The 20,056-nt window shown below is 34.2% G+C and overlaps 1 protein-coding gene across 3 annotated transcripts in view; it reads right to left on the minus strand.

The window, feature by feature from the left end:
- Positions 1-3,328: 3,328 nt before the first annotated feature.
- Positions 3,329-20,056, minus strand: part of SCN2A (sodium voltage-gated channel alpha subunit 2) — a 163,825-nt gene continuing 147,097 nt past the window's right edge. For all 3 annotated transcript variants that reach the window (XM_050752895.1, XM_050752893.1, XM_050752894.1), the window contains 5 exons: positions 17,947-18,000; positions 14,547-14,684; positions 14,081-14,185; positions 8,365-8,635; positions 3,329-6,749 (listed from right to left, as the gene is read on the minus strand). In XM_050752895.1, the coding sequence (XP_050608852.1) occupies positions 5,554-6,749; positions 8,365-8,635; positions 14,081-14,185; positions 14,547-14,684; positions 17,947-18,000 (1,764 nt within the window). In that variant the 3' untranslated portion in view covers positions 3,329-5,553. The remainder of the gene's footprint in view (positions 6,750-8,364; positions 8,636-14,080; positions 14,186-14,546; positions 14,685-17,946; positions 18,001-20,056) is intronic.

Here is a 20,056-nt window from a genome sequence, read left to right on the forward strand (position 1 = left end):
TATAGTAATTTTGCATAAATATTTATACATATTTTTACTTATATTATTTTTATATAAATATATGTTATATATTTATATTTATTATATTTATATATTATATATAGTAATATATAAATAATATTTATATATTATTGTATATAAATATAAAAATATTTATATTTAATATAAATATATTTATATATAAATATATAATACATAATTATATATCTTAATATAAGTTGATATATAAATAAAATAATTACAATTAAAAATGTGGCCAAAATTAAGCCATTTTCAGAAAAAGAAAAACGGGGTCATTTTGCTGCTAACAGATCTTACAGAATTCCTAAAGGATACATTTCAAAAAAGAAATAGAATACAAAATTAAAAAGTTGGCAAAAGAAACAAATTTGAGGGAAAAAATTACTATAATTAGTATGTAAGTCTAAATAAGCACTGCCTACAAATTCATGTAATAATACTCTTTAATTTGTTTTATCTCAAATTAAGGTAGAGTTAAGATACTAGACAAAAATAACATGTTAGAGGAGAGCAATTATATGTCGTCAGTCTAGGAAAATTCATTTTTTCAGATCAGGGTACAAATATTGATTACAGTTCACCTTAATTATGCATGTTAAAGTTTAAGAGTAATCACTTATAAAAGAGAAAAAAGAAGAAAGGAAGGAAAGGAGGGAGGGATGGATGGAAGGAGATGATGTGTAACTTTCCACCAGAGACGGGGGAAAGAAAAATAGAAAACACAAAGCAAAAGAGGACCAGAAGGAAGAGGAGAAAAAAAGGAAAATCCTCAAAAAGTAGAAAGTGTGAAATAAAGTGATAGGAATAAAATTAGATATATCTGTAAATATAAAAAATGTAAGTTGATTACAATAGGCTATTAGCAGGAAGTGTCACATTGGATGACTTAAAAATCTAGTTTTATTCTTTTACTTAATAAAATCTATCTACTATACCAAGAGATAAGAACCCATTTAAAGAACTGGGAAAATGAGATTGCTGTAAAATACTAGCAAAAAATGAGCAGCGTAGCCTTATTACTACCAAGCCTTTTTACTACCAGATTCAGCAGGTACACATGTATCATATTTCACTGCTCCTTCTACTGCTCAGGAGTAATCACTCCTTTTGGCCACATAATCAATTCCAAACTCTAGCATGGCTTTCCAGGTTCTTCACCTCTGGTTATAGTCTTTCTTTGGATAGTTATAGTCCTCTTTGATCTCTTAGCTGCTATTGCAAAGCTGATATATGGTAGACACTCGAATATATATTTAGTTTAGGTGAAAGAAAATAACATTATTCCTTGACCCATGGAATCATTGTAACATTTACTTGTATAATGTCCTCTTCACTTTTTTCATAGATACCTTTTCTTTAAAAAAAATGAGAGGGGCAGGTGCAATGGCTCATGCCTGTAATTTCAGCACTTTGGAAAGCTGCAGCAGGATTGCTTGAGTCCAGAAATTTGAGACCAACCAGGAAACATGGGGAAACCCTGTCTCTACAAAAAATTCAAAAAAAATGAGTTGGGTGTGGGGGCACATGCCTGTAGTCCCAGACACTCGGGAGGCTGACATGGGAAGATCACTTGAGTCCAGAAGGTTAAGGCTGCAGTGAGCCATGATCACACCACTGTTCTCCAGCCTGGGTGACAGAGTAAGTCCTTATCTCAAAAAAATAAAAAATAAGTAAGAGAAGAAATATGTTTATATTTTAGATCTAACATATTGACAGCTAAGCAACATTTCTTCCTCCTTCTCTCACCATTGCTGCAGGTATCCACACCAGACTTTTTTCAGAATTATAACTTATGAAACATCCCATTTCTTACACTCCCCTCCTTTCTCCTACTTTCCTCTATCATTCCCTCTCCTCCTTTCTCCTCTTTCTTTACTTCCCCTCACCTCTTTTGTCTCCTCCCTTTTCTTTGTAAATCGATCTGTATTACACAGAGTTCAGGAAAACAAGGGATTGTGTGAGATGCCCCAAGAATGGAGAAGATGAGAAGGAGAATCTTTCATGTCTAGATCTGTGAGTTGTTAATGACAAACTGAATGAATGCTTTATGACTGGCCACCGTGAACTGCCTTCTATTGGTCCAGATTAAAGGTTCTCATGCAACAAGGCAGGTAGCATTCACTGGAGGGAGCTATTTTATAAATGTTTACTGTTTCCTAGACCATCCCATATTCATTCCACCCAGTATACACTAGGGATAGTTAAGGTGCCATATGGAGTGTCTGTGTGTGCATGTGGTACCTGAAAACAGTCTCCCTAAACTATTCTAATAGAATTCCCTTTATACCATCCACAGCCCTAAAGAAGAACCTCTATTATAATTAGATCAATGTCAATCCCTCAATCTGTAAGATAAATACTCCAAAACCCATCCTCTTAGGAACTTTATTTTGTACATGATAAGTTATGTAATGAACGACAGTTTGCACTTTCCGGATAATATGTTTTTCCTTTTGGGCAAAGGAGACCTGAATTTGCTAGTTCTTAGTCCTTAGTATGAATCACCATCAACGATGAGCCTTCAAAAAATTAAATGCTTAAGTCTCACCCAGAGATATGAGTTCAATTGGTCTGGTCTTGGCCCATGCACTGGCTTTTTTTTTTTTTTTTTTTTTTTTTTTGCTTCTCAGGTAATTCTAATATGCATTCAGAATCAAGAAACGTTTCCCAAACTGTACATAATTAAACGAGAAAGTCAAATCTGTGCTGTTTGGGAATTGTTATATATTATGAAAAGTTGCAGTCTAAGCTTTCTTAGAATTTTTGTAAAGAAAATTGTAAAAATAAATACGCAGATACTATGTGCACTTTACAGAGTGATAGCAAATTTTAGGGATCTAAGTCTAAGTGGTCTGTAGACTGTAATAAACAAGACATTTGGTGAATAGAAAAGAAACAAGGAGAATATCCTAAATGAAAAATACTGAAAACCCAAGGAAAGGATAGAAGGATATAAAGAAAAGTAGATCAAGAATACATAAGGAAGAAATTGAAATGGAAAAGTGAAAAAAAGAACAATAGGTGGACAGGAAGGAGAAAAGATGCACAACTTAAAGTGTTAGTCAATTTTTTATTAATTTTTGTAACTTTCCACTACTCTACCTAATGCCATATCTAGGTTTTTGGCCAATATTAAAGTAGTTATCCAATACACTCTTCTTAATTAACTTCCATTCCATGAAAAAATTGAAAGATGAATTATCATAATTAATGTGTGTTCTTTACATTTGTTTTTCAGATAGATTATTTTTACATGATAGAAATGTACCTTTAAATGGCATTTCAAAGATAGAAACAAAGACAACAATTAAATACAAAAACAAAAGCGAAACCTTTATTCTTTTGGCTTGATTGTAATGTGGTTTACCGTTCTTTATGGTAACAGCATTTTCCTGCATGCATTTCACCAACACACTACAAGTCAATAGCTTTAGTATAGAGAATCTACATTTATTGTTGCTTGTGAAACACAAAGTATTTTGCTGTAACTGGTAATATAACTTCACTACCTGGTTTTGTGGGGGGGAAAAAAAGCTGGGATCCCATATTATATCTGATACAGTTCTAGTGCCATATGGGTCAATAAGATCTATCTGTGTAAACAAACATTGGAAAAGACTGATGATTACTGAATAAAAAGACTAGGTGGAAACATTGGATTCAAGCAATGCCAAGAATATCAGCTGATTTTTTTCTTTAAGCCTCTTTCAATGATAAGGCATTACTATTGAAAGCAAATAAACATTGAACTCAGTTTGAGATTTGTTTCACATTGAAACGTGTGCAAGTTTACAGTACTAATAAAAAAGCAGAAACCTACACTGCATCCTAGTCCTTGCTTCTTATTTTGTGAAGTGCTTCAATTTAAAAGTGCTAGGAACAGAAACTAACAATAGTGACTGTGAAATCCACCTGAAGATACTTTTAATTTCTCATTTTATGTACAAAAGGCTGAAAAATAAAATAAAATGAACTTTTTACAGTATTTATATTTCCTTAGAAAACTCTAACCATATATTTTAAACAGATTTAAGCAGCTTGCAACGTGTTTGTACAGTCGGGCTTTTCATCATAGAGTGTTCAATTAAGGTTGGAAGAATAAAAAGCAAGAAGCTCTTCCTTGTTTGCTGCAACCTATTGCTTAATGACATGAAGAATGAGGTCTTGGTAGAACAATTTGCTTCACTTTACCACTGACATATGGCTTCCCATATTAGACTTCTGAACAGTGGAAGGAATAAGATACAGCAGCATAGGCAAGATAAACATGCAGCAGTGACAGCTTCAAACTATAATGGAACCAATTACATCATATTACCTGTTGAAAGCTTGCAAACTATACTTACTGTGGTACATATTTGATGCAATAAGTAGTGTGCTTAAATCATCATTTTCGTTTGCTCAAACATGCACCACTGGGTAAAATTACTATTTACAAAGCAGACTTTTATTTTTTAAATTGACATATACTATGTCAACCTTACCAAGAGCAGAAGATGGCTAAACAATACTACAGGATAAAGCAGAATCAACTTTATAAAGTGGTGGTGGGGATGTTTTTTGGTCAATTCAGGTTTCTTAGAAAGGACTGATAGGATATTTTTATTTTATGCCAAAGGACACTTATCAAAAATGTGATAGTCATGCTGCTGGGACTGTGAATGACAATGTAATGGTATGTGTACATCTGTGTGTGTGTGTGTGTATACATATATATGTATATACACGCACATATACATATATACATATATACATGTACATTTAATGGATTATGTAAAAATAAAGCAACTCTTTAATGCTTGTGATTCTATGGAACATTTACAGGCACATTAAATTTTTTCTGGATGAGACACCTTAAAAATACGAATAGCTATTTAAGCACCTCAAAAATCTAAAAACATCCTGAAACAAGAAGTAAAGTCTTTCCTTTTGTGATGTGATTTTTTTTCATGTGTGAATGAGAATTGCAGCATGCCTCCATTTAAAATATATCCAGTTATACAATACAATAGAGAAATGTAGAATTCCCTCCCTTTAATCCCTCTCCCCAAACACAAACCCATTTACAAAAATAGTCACATATAATAGTAAACAACCTGTGAATTAAAAAGAAAAGTGATAAATTCACAGCACACGTTTTGTAAAAATATGGCAGGTGTGGCAGTTAAAACATAAACAGTGGTGACAATTACTATTATCAAGTGTCACATGTTGAATTTACATAAAAATTTAACTTCCCTCCCCCCTTTAAATTGGTTCCTATCGTCTGAGTAGCCATTACGCCTCTGCTCTTCAGCAGTGTCAGCTGGTTGTGAAAATAGAAACCTCCTGTCGATACTACTTCTCCAGTTTACTGAGTTCCAGTTTGCTGACCAGAGGTCTCTGTCTTGTTGTAGGCACTGACCTTAAGTATACATTTGTAAAAACAGTCAGTTTGGCATAGACCTCCTGTGGGAGTCCTGTAGACACAAACACATCACCATCACGGGCTGTAAACAATTGATCACAAAATGGAATATTCTTGGTTTCTTTTTACTTTTTACTTTCCCTGATATCTTTCCCTTTGTCTTCCTTTTCTGATTTGTCTTTTTCAAATTTTTCTTTTTCCGGTTTGGTCACACTATCATACGAGGGTGGAGATGTGGTGGAAGGCGTCATATCGGTTTTCTCTGGAGTTGAATTCTCATTCAGTTTATCAATGAGAGTATCTTCTTTGATAGGTGTTCCATCACATTCTTTGCCTTTGTCTTTCTTGTATATACTTGATACCTTTTTAACTTTTTGCTTCAAGAGGTAGCGTCTGTAAGCCCTCTGGATAATAATAGCAGACACCTCCTCTTGTTTGCGTTTCAACGTGGTGGTAATGGGCTCATAAGAGACTTTGGAGGGGTTTGATGCCATGAATCGCTCTTCCATCTGTATTCGAAGGGCATCCATCTCTCCACTCTCACCCAAAACACGCTTTGTAAAAGCAAATAAGATGTCGAGGCAGTGGATCCGGTCACCGCTGACCATGGGCAGATCCATGGCAATGAGCTGGACTTTGTTGGGTTTTGCTATGAGAAGAGGAGGATCCAGGGCATCTGCAAAATCAGAGAGCTTGGCAAACTCTATAAACTGGGTTGCATCGGGATCAAACTTCTCCCAAACCTCATAGAACATCTCAAAGTCATCCTCACTCAGGGGCTCTGCACTTTCTTCAGTAGCAACACTGAAGTTCTCCAGGATGACCGCGATGTACATGTTCACCACAACCAGGAAGGATATGATGATGTAACTGACAAAAAAGAAAATCCCAACAGATGGGTTCCCACAATCTCCCTTAACTGAGCTTCCAGGGTGATCTTTTTCAGGGTCACAGTCTGGAGGTCCACTATTAAGAATAGGCGCTAGCAATCCATCCCAACCAGCAGAGGTTGTAATTTGAAACAGGCAGATCATGCTGTTGCCAAAGGTCTCAAAGTTGAACATGTCATCGATCCCAACTTCCCTCTTAACATAGGCAAAGTTGGACATCCCAAAGATGGCGTAGATGAACATGACCAGGAAGAGCAGGAGGCCAATGTTAAATAATGCAGGAAGGGACATCATCAAAGCAAAGAGCAGCGTGCGGATCCCCTTTGCTCCTTTGATCAGACGTAGGATTCGGCCAATTCTGGCAAGACGGATCACTCGGAACAGGGTAGGTGACACAAAATACTTTTCTATCAGTTCAGCCAGAAACATTCCTGTAGAAAATCAACAAATAACGAAAATAATGTTATACTTAATAGTAGCAAATGAAAGTTTACATAATTACGTTAGTTTTACAAAATGTGAACAGGACAGTTAGGTACATGTATGTATGCAAATAATCTGCAATATTTGTTCAGCAAAATGAAACTGGTATGTTTTGTGTTATAACATTGACATCTTTTAAGTGAAGATAACAAGAGTCATTTTTCCTAGTTCAAGGAAAGCATCTATCAAAAAAATGACTCAACCCTGGAAGGTCTAAAGACATCATGAAGCATACAACGGCCAAGTACAGAAATTAATTTATATGTCCAAAATACTAGTTATAGTATTTGCATAAGAACTAAAGGCATATGATTTTGGATCAGGAATATGAGAGTTCTTAACTTTCAGAGATGGCTGTGATCCTGTTTCATTTGGGAGTAGGCAGTGTGATGTACAGAAGAAAACATAGACTTTGGAGACAGATATACTTGGGACTGAATCCTGGCACTTGCTTTTATGCATCAGTAAATGGTGATAATATCAATTTTTTCTTGTGGTCACACTGACCATTTACTGAGTATTTTCTTCATGCTGGGCACAGTGCTAAGTGCATGTATATATATACATAATCTGATTTAATCCTCACAACAACATTTTACAGAAAAATTCCTTGCAAAACCAGGAATTGGAGAGCTGAGGTGACTTCTCTTAGGTCATTGAGCAGGTGTGTAAATAGGGAAGCTCCAGGGCAGATATCAAATCTTACCTCCTCATGCTACCTCATAGCACTTATGTGAGAATCAGATGCAATGGAACATTGTTACAATGTTCTATTCTACTAAAGAAAGTAGTTTAAAGAGTGCTATATGATTTTCCCCTCCATGTGAATGTTCTCTTTCCCCATATAGGGAGAACAGTCTCTTAAATCTTCTTATATTTACTTCCAGTACCTCATTTAGTATTTTATACATAAACACTATATATATATATTTTTCCAATAAGCCTTTTGCACTCCTAGCACTTAATATATGTATGTATTCTAACATTAATGTATCATTGATGTTAACAAATCTGTTTTGGATTTTCAAACAAAATATCTGCTTCCAAAAACAAATACTGCAAACTACAGAAAACTGCACCCAAAGATAACATGAAACTTATATATGTGTAATTATATATATAACTGCACATACACAATATTCCAATTATTTAAGAGGTCATATTTATCAATTATGTGACCACTTCAAATGATTTATGTATATATGTGTGTGGAATGATTGTTTATTCAAAGTAGTAACTATCAATACCACAGGAGTATGACCAGGTACAAGAGTATTCTGCCAAAGTTGCAGTTATTGTCTTTCGAGATGAGAATGAATGAGAATATATGAAAATATTAAATGAGAATAATTGAAAGCTGAAAATACAAATTCATTTTATTCCACTCATCATTTCAAGTATGGCATGCAATTAGAGAAATGGCAAACTAAAGAAATGGACTATTAGATTTTTATTTGGGAGTTTGGGATGAATGAGAAAGATTAGTGAAAAACACCTCTAAAGTTTTAAAACACACATTTTTACTACTATATTTCTTAATTGAATAAAAGCACCTCTTCTTACCTACAATGGAGAGAATGACCACCACAAAATCAAAAATATTCCATCCAATAGTGAAATAGTAGTAACGAAGAGAGATCAGTTTCAGCACACATTCTCCAGTGAACAGAACAATAAACACCAGATTAATCCAGTACAGAATGTTTGTCATTTCTTGACTCTGGTCATCGGTTTCCACCATCATGGTGACCATGTTAAGGCAGATGAGGATCATGATGCTGATATCAAAGACTTGTTTGGTTACAAAATCAAAGACCATTCCTTGGAATTTGTTCTGGAACAAATAATACGTAAAAGTTCCATTAGAAACTTTAAAAAAATTGAATTCAATTCTTCTGATTTTAAGAAAGCAACATAAAATTGTTGCTTTTATAAAAACACACCTTTAATTCTCACAACATTTTAGAAAAAAAAAAATTCCTTGCAAAACCAGTGATTGGAGAGATGAGGTAACTTGCCTTAGGTAAGTAGTGTATATAGGGAAGCTCCAGGTTAGAACTCAAATTTTCTCTCTCTCTCTTTTTTTTTTTTTTTTTTTTGAGATGGAGTCTGGCTCTGTCACACAGGCTGGAATGCAGTGCAGTGGCGTGATCTTGGCTCACTGCAACCTCCGCCTCCTGGGTTCGAGCGATACTCCTGCCTCAGCCTCCTGAGTAGCTGGGATTACAGGTACACCCCACCACGCCCGGCTACTTTTTGTAATTTTAGTAGAGATGGGATTTCACCATGTTGGTCAGGCTGGTCTCAAACTCCTGACCTCATGATCTGCCCACCTCGATCTCCCAAAGTGCTGGAATTACAGGCATGAGCCACCATGCCCGGTCTCAAATCTTATCTCTTGATGCTACTGTATAGTACTTATGTGAGGATCAATTGCAATGGAACATTTTACAATGTTCTATTCTATTAAAGGAAGTCGTGTATTTTATTTTTGTTGTATACTTGGAAGAAAATTTTGTATATTGTATATTCAGCTCTATTCAAATGTATTTGTTTTATTTGTACTAACAATGATACCAGGTTTTATAAACTCACCTATTATGTTCTCAGTGCACAGAACACCATCATGTTATGACGGACAGTTAGTAAATATTTGCCATATAATAAAATTTTTCATGCCATGTGTTGTGAGGGTATTAATTTTACTTTAAATAACTAATAAATAAATACTTCTCTAAGTTTTCCTCTCTCTTTTTAAATTTTTCATCTGGTTTCTGACTTTATATTCTCCCACTAAAGCTACAGTATCTTAAATTTCATCTTAAAGTTCAGCTGAGATGCCTTAAAAATTATTATTCAAGAGAAAAAGCTTCAGTGGAAAAAAATAGTGAAATCTGACTAAGTTCTGTATTTTATTTAATGGTATTATACCAAAGTTAATTTCTTAGTTGTGAGAACTGATCTATGGTTGCATAAGATGTTAAATTAAGAGGACACTGTGTCTATATTCATTAGAGTATGCATTATGGGTAACTCTTCTGTAAGAATAAAATTGTCTTTTTAAAAGTCACAATGGAAATATTCAACCTTTGCCCTAGTCTATTTGGACCTTATTTCCAAGTACTAACTGCCTTATGTCTTGCTTATGGAATTAAGTCCCCAAACTGTAAAACAGTTCTGATCATTTGTTTCTGCATTGTTACATTTTGCACGTATCTGCTTTGTTTCTCAGGTAATCTAGGGATCCGGTCTTGACTTACCCCTGTTGGGCTGCCTTACTTTACCTTTGCAACTAGAATGACTAATACTCTGCTACATATACACTTAATGGCTTGCTTTCCCAGATCCTGACACTTTTAGTGGCCTGGATTCTACATCCTAGTGTTCTGCCCTCTTTCTATAGGGAGGCTTCCATTACTTCCAATGGCGATTTTTGGACATCAAACACTACTTGTTCTGTTTTGTTTTGCTCTTTCCTCTGAATGTGTATTTGGCCTGCTCAACTAGATTTCTATTACTGCAGCTGGATCTCTCCTCTCAGGGCCTCTTTCAACCTAATGAATGTGTGTAGTTTTAGTTCAAACCTTTCCTTATTAATTCTTAATTTACTGTGGTTTACCTTTCCAAGTCTGGTATGTTCCCCTCACTTCCACCCTCTGATATTTCCTACCTACCACTCTTAGAAGCTTATGAAGGTTCTACTGTATCATTTTACATAGTTTATCTGTCTACTACTCTGTCTAAAACAGATGTCCCCCACCCCTTCTCTGTCTCATGAATTCTAACTCAGTTTTGAGTGTAAAGCACTTAGTGCTCTCAGAAAACTGAGTTTTTTCATTGATCATAAAATGTATGGCATTGTATTGCAAATGGTTTGCTCTTATTCAATTTTAGTTTTCTTTCTCTTCCACTTGTTTCGAGGCCCCTCAAAAGCAGAGCAGTGCCATTTTTCTTTCAGATATGCCTCCTAGAGTATAGTAAGTTAAAAATATATTAAAAGCAGAAATTAGTTCTTAATTTTAATATCACCATGACCAATAAAAAGCTCCTTAGATTCCCTACTCATAGAGTTGTCCAATGGGACAGACACTCAATGTACAACTGCAATCCCAAGTCTCTGTGTTCTGTTCTCCCGTTTAAATCCTAGGGTGTCAAATATGTTGGAACAAGATGGATAATTCTGAAGATCTTACCAAAAATTTATGTTCTCTAACTTCATCTTGGCTCTTCACATTTAACAATTAGCAATCGTTTGTCCTTCATTTTCTCCAAAGATAATTCCAAACTTCTCATAAATTTCCACTCTCTTGCCCTCTATTTTTACTTTTTTTTTTTTGAGAACATTAAATTTAAACAGTTTAAATAAACTCCTCTATTTCCCTTTGCATTTCATATTATCTTAATTTCCACGTTCTTTTCATATATTACTCCAAATTCATTAGAGGACTCAGCCCCTTTTTCTTTCTAAACCTACCCTAGACCACTATGGTCTTGTCCCACATCTTGTGCATTTTTATGCCATAATTATTCCCTCTCTCTTCGATCTTTTCCTCTCTAAAATTCCTTTTGCTTTGCTTTGAACCTAATCTCTCAATCTTAAGAAACCTTTATTTTGCTACTTCTTCTAAATATTCATCATTTATTTCCCTTCCTCCTTCCTCTCACTCTCTTACTCTGCCTTGGTTGCCAAATTCTGCAAACTAGTATCTCCAGTTTTCTCACCACTCATGTCCCTTCTTCCTTTCCTGCATGGCACCAGTATTCATCCAGTTGCGCAAAGCGGAAACACACCAGTCATTCTTGTTGGTTCCTTCTTTAGTTCCCATATTCAATTAATAGACAAACTTTTAAATTTCACTCTGGTGATAGCTCACAAATCCATCCACTTTTATTAATCTCCACATCACTATGGTTCAGGCTACCTACCATCTCTGAAATAGCTCCAAAACAAGTCTACAATGTATTCACACAGCCTGTATGAAGCTGATTGAGTGATCAACACAAAGCCCAGACTGACTGGGTCCATTTTAATGGTTTCTTACTGCTCTTAGGATGAAAACAATTCTTGAACATGGCCTCCAAGGCCCAGAAAAGTTTGGGCTTATCCTAACCTCTTTATTCTCAATGTGTCCCAAATGAACCTTGACTTTCTGCACTCCAATCTCACCAGTCCTCCTACATAAGGACCTTCACATATTCCTTCCCCTTCTACAGGGCTCTTCTCATCCCACTCTGGCTATTGATGCTTTCTATTCTTTTTCCATCCTCAGCTAGTGTATTATATTAACAAAGCCTTCCCTAAACTTCCTTGATTAATCGGTACCCTCCCTATAATCAGTTCTCACAGCTGAATGTATCCCTTTTTTCCTGGGAGGTTTCCATTTTTTGGCATGACAATTTGATTACTATCTGTTGCATTAACTAGACTCCAAACTGTTCAATATTTAAGTTCAAATGCCTGGCATACTGCATAGTATATATTGTCAGTGAAGAATATGTGGATTTTACCAGTTACTTCCTAAGTTGTCAAATTGTCACTGATAACATTCTAGCTGAATGTGTTGAACTTTTTCCACGTACCCCTACCACTACCCAGGTAAATCCATGTCATCTGATGGAAGTAAACACAATCTCATTTCTTCATTGATTTATTTCTTCCTATATCTTGGTGAAGTATGCACGGTCTTCTGAGAATTTTGTTTTATTCTCTATTCTAATTATTTTTCAAAAATGAATCTGTGCTTCAGAGCTCAACTGAATTTTGTTCTGACAATTCTAAAATCCTTTTCTCAGTCTGGACATTTCATAGGCTCTGACACTATTTTTCCCAATGCCTTCATATGACTTCAGTTTATGATAGTGGAACCAACAGTCTCACAAAACATCAACAGGTTTATGTTTTAGATTCTCTGTTATCTACATGTCCTCCCTCTTTTCCTGTGTTTCATAGGCGCTTCATCCCAATTGAGTCTTCTTATTGGCTAACTTCACTCCTGGAGTAGTTCCAGTCCAGTTGGTGTGACACAGATTATGGACTCATCTTCTTGTATATAAGTGTTTATCTTCCTGTCTATGGCCCAGGGTTATTTTGCCTCTAACATTTTTCCACACCAGTCTCTAGGTTAAACTTTCTAAAATCTTTCTTTTCACATTACTAGGCTGTTCTGTTAACTATATTGCATTTGTGTTGCTTAATTAGCACAAATTTCTTCAGACTTGTATGGTAACCTTGACTCATTTAACTTGGAAAACCAAGGTTTACTACTCACTAATTCAAATGCATCACTATTCTCCGCTGATATATTTATCTATATGGCTATGAAGTATACATGTTCTCATATAGTAAATGTTCTCTGCGTCTCTCTCTATTCATTCAAATTGTATTATTTCCTAAAGACTAGGCTCAAATTGTACACCCTTTATGTTTGACCCAATATAGCTATCCATTTTCTTTGAGTTATTGGCCGGCTTACCAACTGAACACTTAATTATGGTCTGTTTTATATTGTCACCAATAAATTTATAGAGTCAAGATTTCTGAGAAACACTGAAGTGTTTTATACCATGTATATCTTGGGGAAGATGTTCTGAGACTTATATATCTGAGCTAGTCCTTCAGGAGTGATAGACAAACTTAGCGATTTTCCTGGCAGCAACTCCCTGCAGCAGCCAAACTGAACGAATAGTATCACTGGCAAATATACACCTGGAAGAGCCATAAAAAGCCCTTAAAAGAATGCTATCATCTCATTTAAGGGTGGGATAGTAGGAGAAAATATGAAGTTGGCCTTTTTTTTGTTTAACCAGAAAAAAGCAAAACCTGTGGCCTGTTTCATTAATGATTCCATTCAATCTGCAGAGTTGAACAAAAACTGAGGCCAATCTGGGATGTACCAATTATTCTAATCCGTCTCCTCTGTACTCTGAGAACATTTAATATTTTCACATTATGTATGTATGTATGTATGTATTTTCTTTTTTATGTTATTAGAAGCTTCTTAATGACATCAGCTTGTATGATACTACTGGCACTTAAGTATAGCAAATTTTATTCCTATGTATTTTATATGTTTACATATAAAATATGTTATGCCTTATATAATTTAAACATTACATATGTAAAATACATTTATTCAAGCTATTTAGACTAGCTAGTCACATGATTAAGGTAAAAAAACTGTGTTACAAAGCCACAAAAATAACTAGTTTCTAGAAATTCTGGGTGTGAAAATGTTAGGTAACATAGCTTTAACAGGCAATGAAAATATACTATTCTTACAGCAGGTCGAGGTATGGGTTTTTGTGGTTTCTTTGAACCCAGTTTTTTCATTGCATTGTAGTATTTCTTCTGTTCTTCTGTCATAAAAATGTCTTGACCTCCAAAGTAAAGAAATGAAAGCAAAACTTGTTAAAATTGTGTTCTTTGCTGGCTATAAAATCCACCTTAGTAATCATGTGAAAATTGGCTCCCACATTTCATTCTATTGTTGCTAATATCTGTATTTATGGAGATGCCTTTATTCAATACATAAATTATGCCATATTAGTCATATTTCTAGACTAAAAAGATCAAAAATACGCTATCTGAATTATTAATTTCTTTAAAGCTTATCCATTATCAAATATCTCAAAATAATTTCTGAATTTTATATTTTTTTTGGTGATTGCATTTTGGAGGCTAAAGGAAACAGTATGAAATATTTAGTTCATATTTCAGAGCAAATATGAAGTTTTAATATACTTATCTTCTTTTTCTGTTGGTTGAAGTTGTCTATGATGACACCAATGAAAAGATTCAAGGTAAAGAATGAACCAAAAATAATAAAGATGACAAAATAAAGATACATGTACAGGTTGTCTTCATACTTGGGTTGCAATTCTACCTAAAAAATATGAAGAATTGTAACCATTATATCTAATACTTGTTTCATAAAAAGCACACCAGTAAGTTTTCAATTATCTAAGCATGTTTTAATCCCTGGAATGAAAAGAAACAAACATTAAACAGATTTTATGAGCCTTCAAATCTCACATGCTTATTGAAGAGTTCTGCAAGACTATTCATTACCTGAGAAAATGAAATAACTCGTATAGAAGTCTGAAATATTATAGACAATTTCATCCAATAAATGCCCAGATTATGAATGCACTTTCCTTTGTAAGCAAAGTTCCCAACACCGCATGCAAATTAAAGATTTCCTCTTCTTACAAAAGAGATGTCAGCGTCACATTATTCTATGTCACAACTTTTAAGATTTACTTTCTCTGCCTCAGTTTTCTCATCTGTGAAATGAAAATAATCAAACCTAAACCTCATAGTGTGGTTGTAAAGATTAACTATATTAACATATAATATGCTTAGAACAGTGGCAGTCAGTAGTAATTACTAAGTGTAAGGGTTTGGTATAATACATTTCTTTAGATAGGCAAGAATCATTGTATTATGTCTGCATGGAGGTATATAGGTTGATCTTTCCTTTCTGAAAATGAGTCTATTGCTTTATCCTATTCAGTAGGGACAGTTTCTGTAACAATGATACTATCACTTGTCTAGCCCACTTTTGATTAGAAAAATGTGTGATAGTAGGTTTGAGCTTTAGGTCTAATAGGTCTAATAGGACATTGTTCTAACCAACTCAGTTAACCAATCCCTGATGATGATAATAGATTGATAATAGATGCAAGTGATAACCCACTGTGTTATTAAATCAATTTAGAGGATTATGACCAGCATAATTTTTTTTTCTAATGAAATACAGCAAAATGGAAAATATCAGAAATAATGTAAAACTACTTATTCTTTGATGAGATTTTATTTGTGTATGTGAGTTTAGTTACCAGTGATGTAAAATTATATTTTTAAAATTCTTGAAAGACAATATACATATAGGAAAGTGCATAATACATAAATGCAAAATATAATACATTTTTATACATAACCCAGGTCACTCCTACGACTTCAGAAACCCTTGGTGTATCCTTCTCAAACATAAACTCCATCACCCCTGCTAGAGGTAGTCATTATCCTGACTTTTATGATAATTATGTCCTGGTTTTTTCTTTCGAGTTAACACCTCAGTATGCATTTTTGAACAATAAGCTTAGTTTTGTCAACTTTGAACTTTATGTAAGTAGAATTATAGTATCTGTCTAGTTTCTTTAACTCAATGTTATATTTTTAAGGCTCATCCATGTGGTTGTATATAGCTGTATTCATTCATTTTCATCACTATATACTATTCAATTATTTGCCTATTTCTACTATTTTTTATTTGCTCCCAGTTTTTTCAAGTGAAAAAAAAATTATATTCATCTTTGTACATAGATTATCCTAAACATGTGCATAAGTTTCTTTAGGATACATTGTTCAAAGTAGAATTGCAGAATTAAAAAATATCTTTAACTTTCTCAAATAATGTGATCATACCCAACTGTTTTTAAAGGATTATTTGTCTATTTTTTTTTCCTATCAGCATTGTATGAGTGTTCTTATTGCTGTTTATCCTTGGTAAAACTTGGTATTGTCAGACTTTTTAGTATCGCCAATCTGGTAGGTGTGTAGATAATGTTTTATTTTGGTTTAAATTTGCATTTCTCTGATGCAATTTACTAATTAAAGTAAGATCCAGCAACTTTTCATAAATATAGTGCTCAATTGACTTTCATTTTTCTAATATGCTTGTAATTCCAGGAGTTTTGCAGCAGAAAAGCTCTGCTAAGTTATTAAAGAAGAAACTGAAAAAGTGTCATGCCATACAAGCTATTGATAAGGAAGGTGGAGAGAGCTTTGAATTAATTAATCAAAAAGGTAAGAAACTACTGTGGAAAGTGGGTATGAGCCATTATTTGTGGTCAGGGTTCAAAAACTTGTTTTACCATTTAATGCATTAAGCTTCTTTGCTTCAGTGCTAAAATAGAGCTAGTATCCCCTATACAATAACGTTGTTATTCAGGATTAAATGGGATAATGTGAGAAAGTCCTTGGCATAGTGAGTAGTGATAAACAACAAACTATTGTTACTATTCAGAAAAATCTCATAACTGGAATTCCTGATAGCACTTACAGAGGATACAATGCAGGGCTTTTCACGTTTTCTTGCTCCCTCTCTGTTTTTATGAAGTGGAAAAAACAAAAAACAAAACCAAACCTCAGGAATTCTTCACTCAGAAAGCTAGCTGCTGGTGCCAGGGAAATAGCATTTTGAGCTTTATTATCATGCTCTGGCATACCAGAAATCAATCTCTCCCTTTTTTTTTTTTTCCCCAAAATATGACTTCATTCCTCATTAAATAGTGAGAAATTAATGAAAATTATAGAAAATAATTCAAAGTACTGGTGTGTATAAAGTAGATTCAGAAAGTCCCTCCCTTCTACCACTTAATCTCACTTTCCCAAGCGAAACACTAAGTTGTTTGTTTATTTTTGTCCCCATTATTAGTCATAGCCTTCCTATTACAAGGAAGATCAAAAGCTGGAGGAAATCTATTACAGATGAAAAGTATTGCCCATGAGAACTTCTAATGCACAAATGACCAGGACTATGAGAGTCAAAAATAAAATGTCTCATTTTGAAAATACAGGCCGGGCACGGTGGCTCAAGCCCGTAATCCCAGCACTTTGGGAGGCCGAGATGGGCACGAGGTCAGGAGATCGAGACCATCCTGGCTAACATGGTGAAACCCCGTCTCTACTAAAAAAATACAAAGAAACTAGCCAGGCGTGGTGGCGGGCGCCTGTAGTCCCAGCTACTCGGGATGCTAAGGCAGGAGAATGGCGTAGACCCCGAAGGCGGAGCTTGCAGTGAGCTGAGATCCGGCCACTGCACTCCAGCCTGGGCGACAGAGCGAGACTCCGTCTCAAAAAAAAAAAAAAAAAAAAAAAAAAAAAAATACATCCAATAAAGTTTTGTGTCAGGTGCCTTGCTAAATACTAGAAAAGATATGTTAAAAGATACATAGTGATTAGAGAAAATCATCCTATGATAAGTTTGAAATAAATAATATGATTAAATATTTTATCCTTATAATATAGATGTTTTACACATTAAGCACATAATTTTATTTTATTGACAATGTCACTAAATTACAATATTGTAGAAATATACATTTAATCAAATTAAACAATTTCCCTCTAACTAGACTTACATTTCTTGAGTCAACAGCTGCATACATAATATCCATCCATCCCTTAAACGTGGCCTGTAAGAAAAGTCGTATCATTTTCTTTTTTCCCAAAATTATAATTTTAGAAAATAAATTCGATAAGAATAATTGATCAAGATTCTATTTGACCTGTATTCAATATAGGCATATAAATAAGCTTGAAATTTGTATGTACTTTTTAGGCAATGTTTTATAATATGCATTGAAAATACTTCAACTTTATATTCCTCTATAACATCTTATGTGCATATTTAACCCCATGTATAATTAAATAATGATCTACTGTAACAATATGCTATCATAAAAACAATATTGACAATGTTTTACTCTGATGTGCTTATATAAAAATATATCATGTAATTTGATGACAAGATTTCATGTATATAGTATCAGCATCAGACAAGTTCAAAAATATGCTGCATTATTTATCTTAATGCTTTCTTTTCTACCTATTTTTTTCTAAATGATTATTACCAATCACTGATCATGACAGTTTATTCTTGAAAACCTTCTTAATATTGTTGAACATATTATTTTGAGGTAATTACTCTATAAGAGGCAGCAGTTTCCTAATCTGAAAACAATATATTCCACTGCATTTCCTTTTTAAAATATTTGTTTTCTGTGCCGTTGACATAGTAATCTTGAAACCAAAACTTCTGTACGTTTTTTTTCAGTTCCTTAGTGCCACAGGCTCTGCCCCTTTCCTGACTATTTTAATAGTCATGAGGATCGTGTAAGTGGATTGTGTCCGGGAGCTAGTGGATATTTAATACTGCAGTCAGTCAAATAGCTGAATGAATTCTTATGAGTGCATAGCAGACACAATAGTCTCAATTGGAAAGTTTTCATTTGCAAGAGAGCAATTTTCCTATCTGAAAGTCTCTCTCTTTCTCTGTCTACACACACGCATGCGGACACACACACACACACACACACACACACACCCCTTTTCAACCCCCCTTGGGGCCAGCACTTCTTTCCTCAGAGTAGGAAGGGAGGAAAACAACGAGTGCCTAGATAAAACACCCAGTGAAAAGGACTTGTGCTGTGCTACCAAATGCATAGTCGGGAGACAATGAAGTTTTTAGAACTATCATGTTTCCAGCCTGGGGCAGAAAAGATCATTCAATCATGGTAAGAGGAATCTAGGCAGATGGGCCTAAGGAAGTATTTGTAAACACTGAGGAAGAAGAATTTTATTTTATTATTTTATAGTATTATATCATTTTTATATGGTTTTAGTGCATCTATATAGAGTTCCTAAAATGTATATGCATTTTTGTTTCAGTTGCTTTTCAAAAATATATTCATTTTTTAAATTGACAAATTAAAAATGAATATATTTATGTTGTACAAAATGATGTTTTCAAATATATGCATATTGTGGAATAGCTACTTCAAGCTAAGTAACATATATATCGCTTCATATACTCATTTTTTGTGATGAGAAAACATGATATCTACTCTCTTAGCTATTTTCAAGTATATATTATGATTAACTATAGTCACCATGCTGTACAATAGCTCTACAGAATGTATTCCTCTTGTCGAACTGAATTTTGTATCCTTTGACCAACATCTCCCATTATCCTATAGCCCTTGGTGATTGTCATTCTGCTTTCTGCTTCTATGAGTTTGTGTTTTTTAGATTCCATATACAAGTGACATCATGTGTCATTTGTCTTTCTGTGCCTGGCTTATTTCACCTAATATCCTCCAGGTGAATCCATGTTGTATAAAAGGACAGGATTTCCTTCTTCCTTTAAGACTGAATAGTATTTCTTTGTGTGTATATATATATATATACACACACACACAAACATATACATCCAATAAGTTTTTAAATGATTATTACCAATCACCAATCATGAGGGCTTATTTTTGAAAATCTTTTTAATATTGTTGAACATACTGTTTTAAGACACTCTGTAAAAAGAAGCAGTTTCCTAAACTGAAAACAAATACATTCAAATGCATTTACTTTTTGAAATACTTTTCTGTTGTGTGGACACAGTAATTCTGAAAACAAAAGTCTTGTACATTTTCTCAGTTTCTTAGTACCACAGGCTCTGCCCCTTCCCTGACTACT

This window comes from Macaca thibetana, chromosome 12 (genome assembly GCF_024542745.1).
Source record: "Macaca thibetana thibetana isolate TM-01 chromosome 12, ASM2454274v1, whole genome shotgun sequence".
Classification (NCBI taxonomy): domain Eukaryota; kingdom Metazoa; phylum Chordata; class Mammalia; order Primates; family Cercopithecidae; genus Macaca; species Macaca thibetana.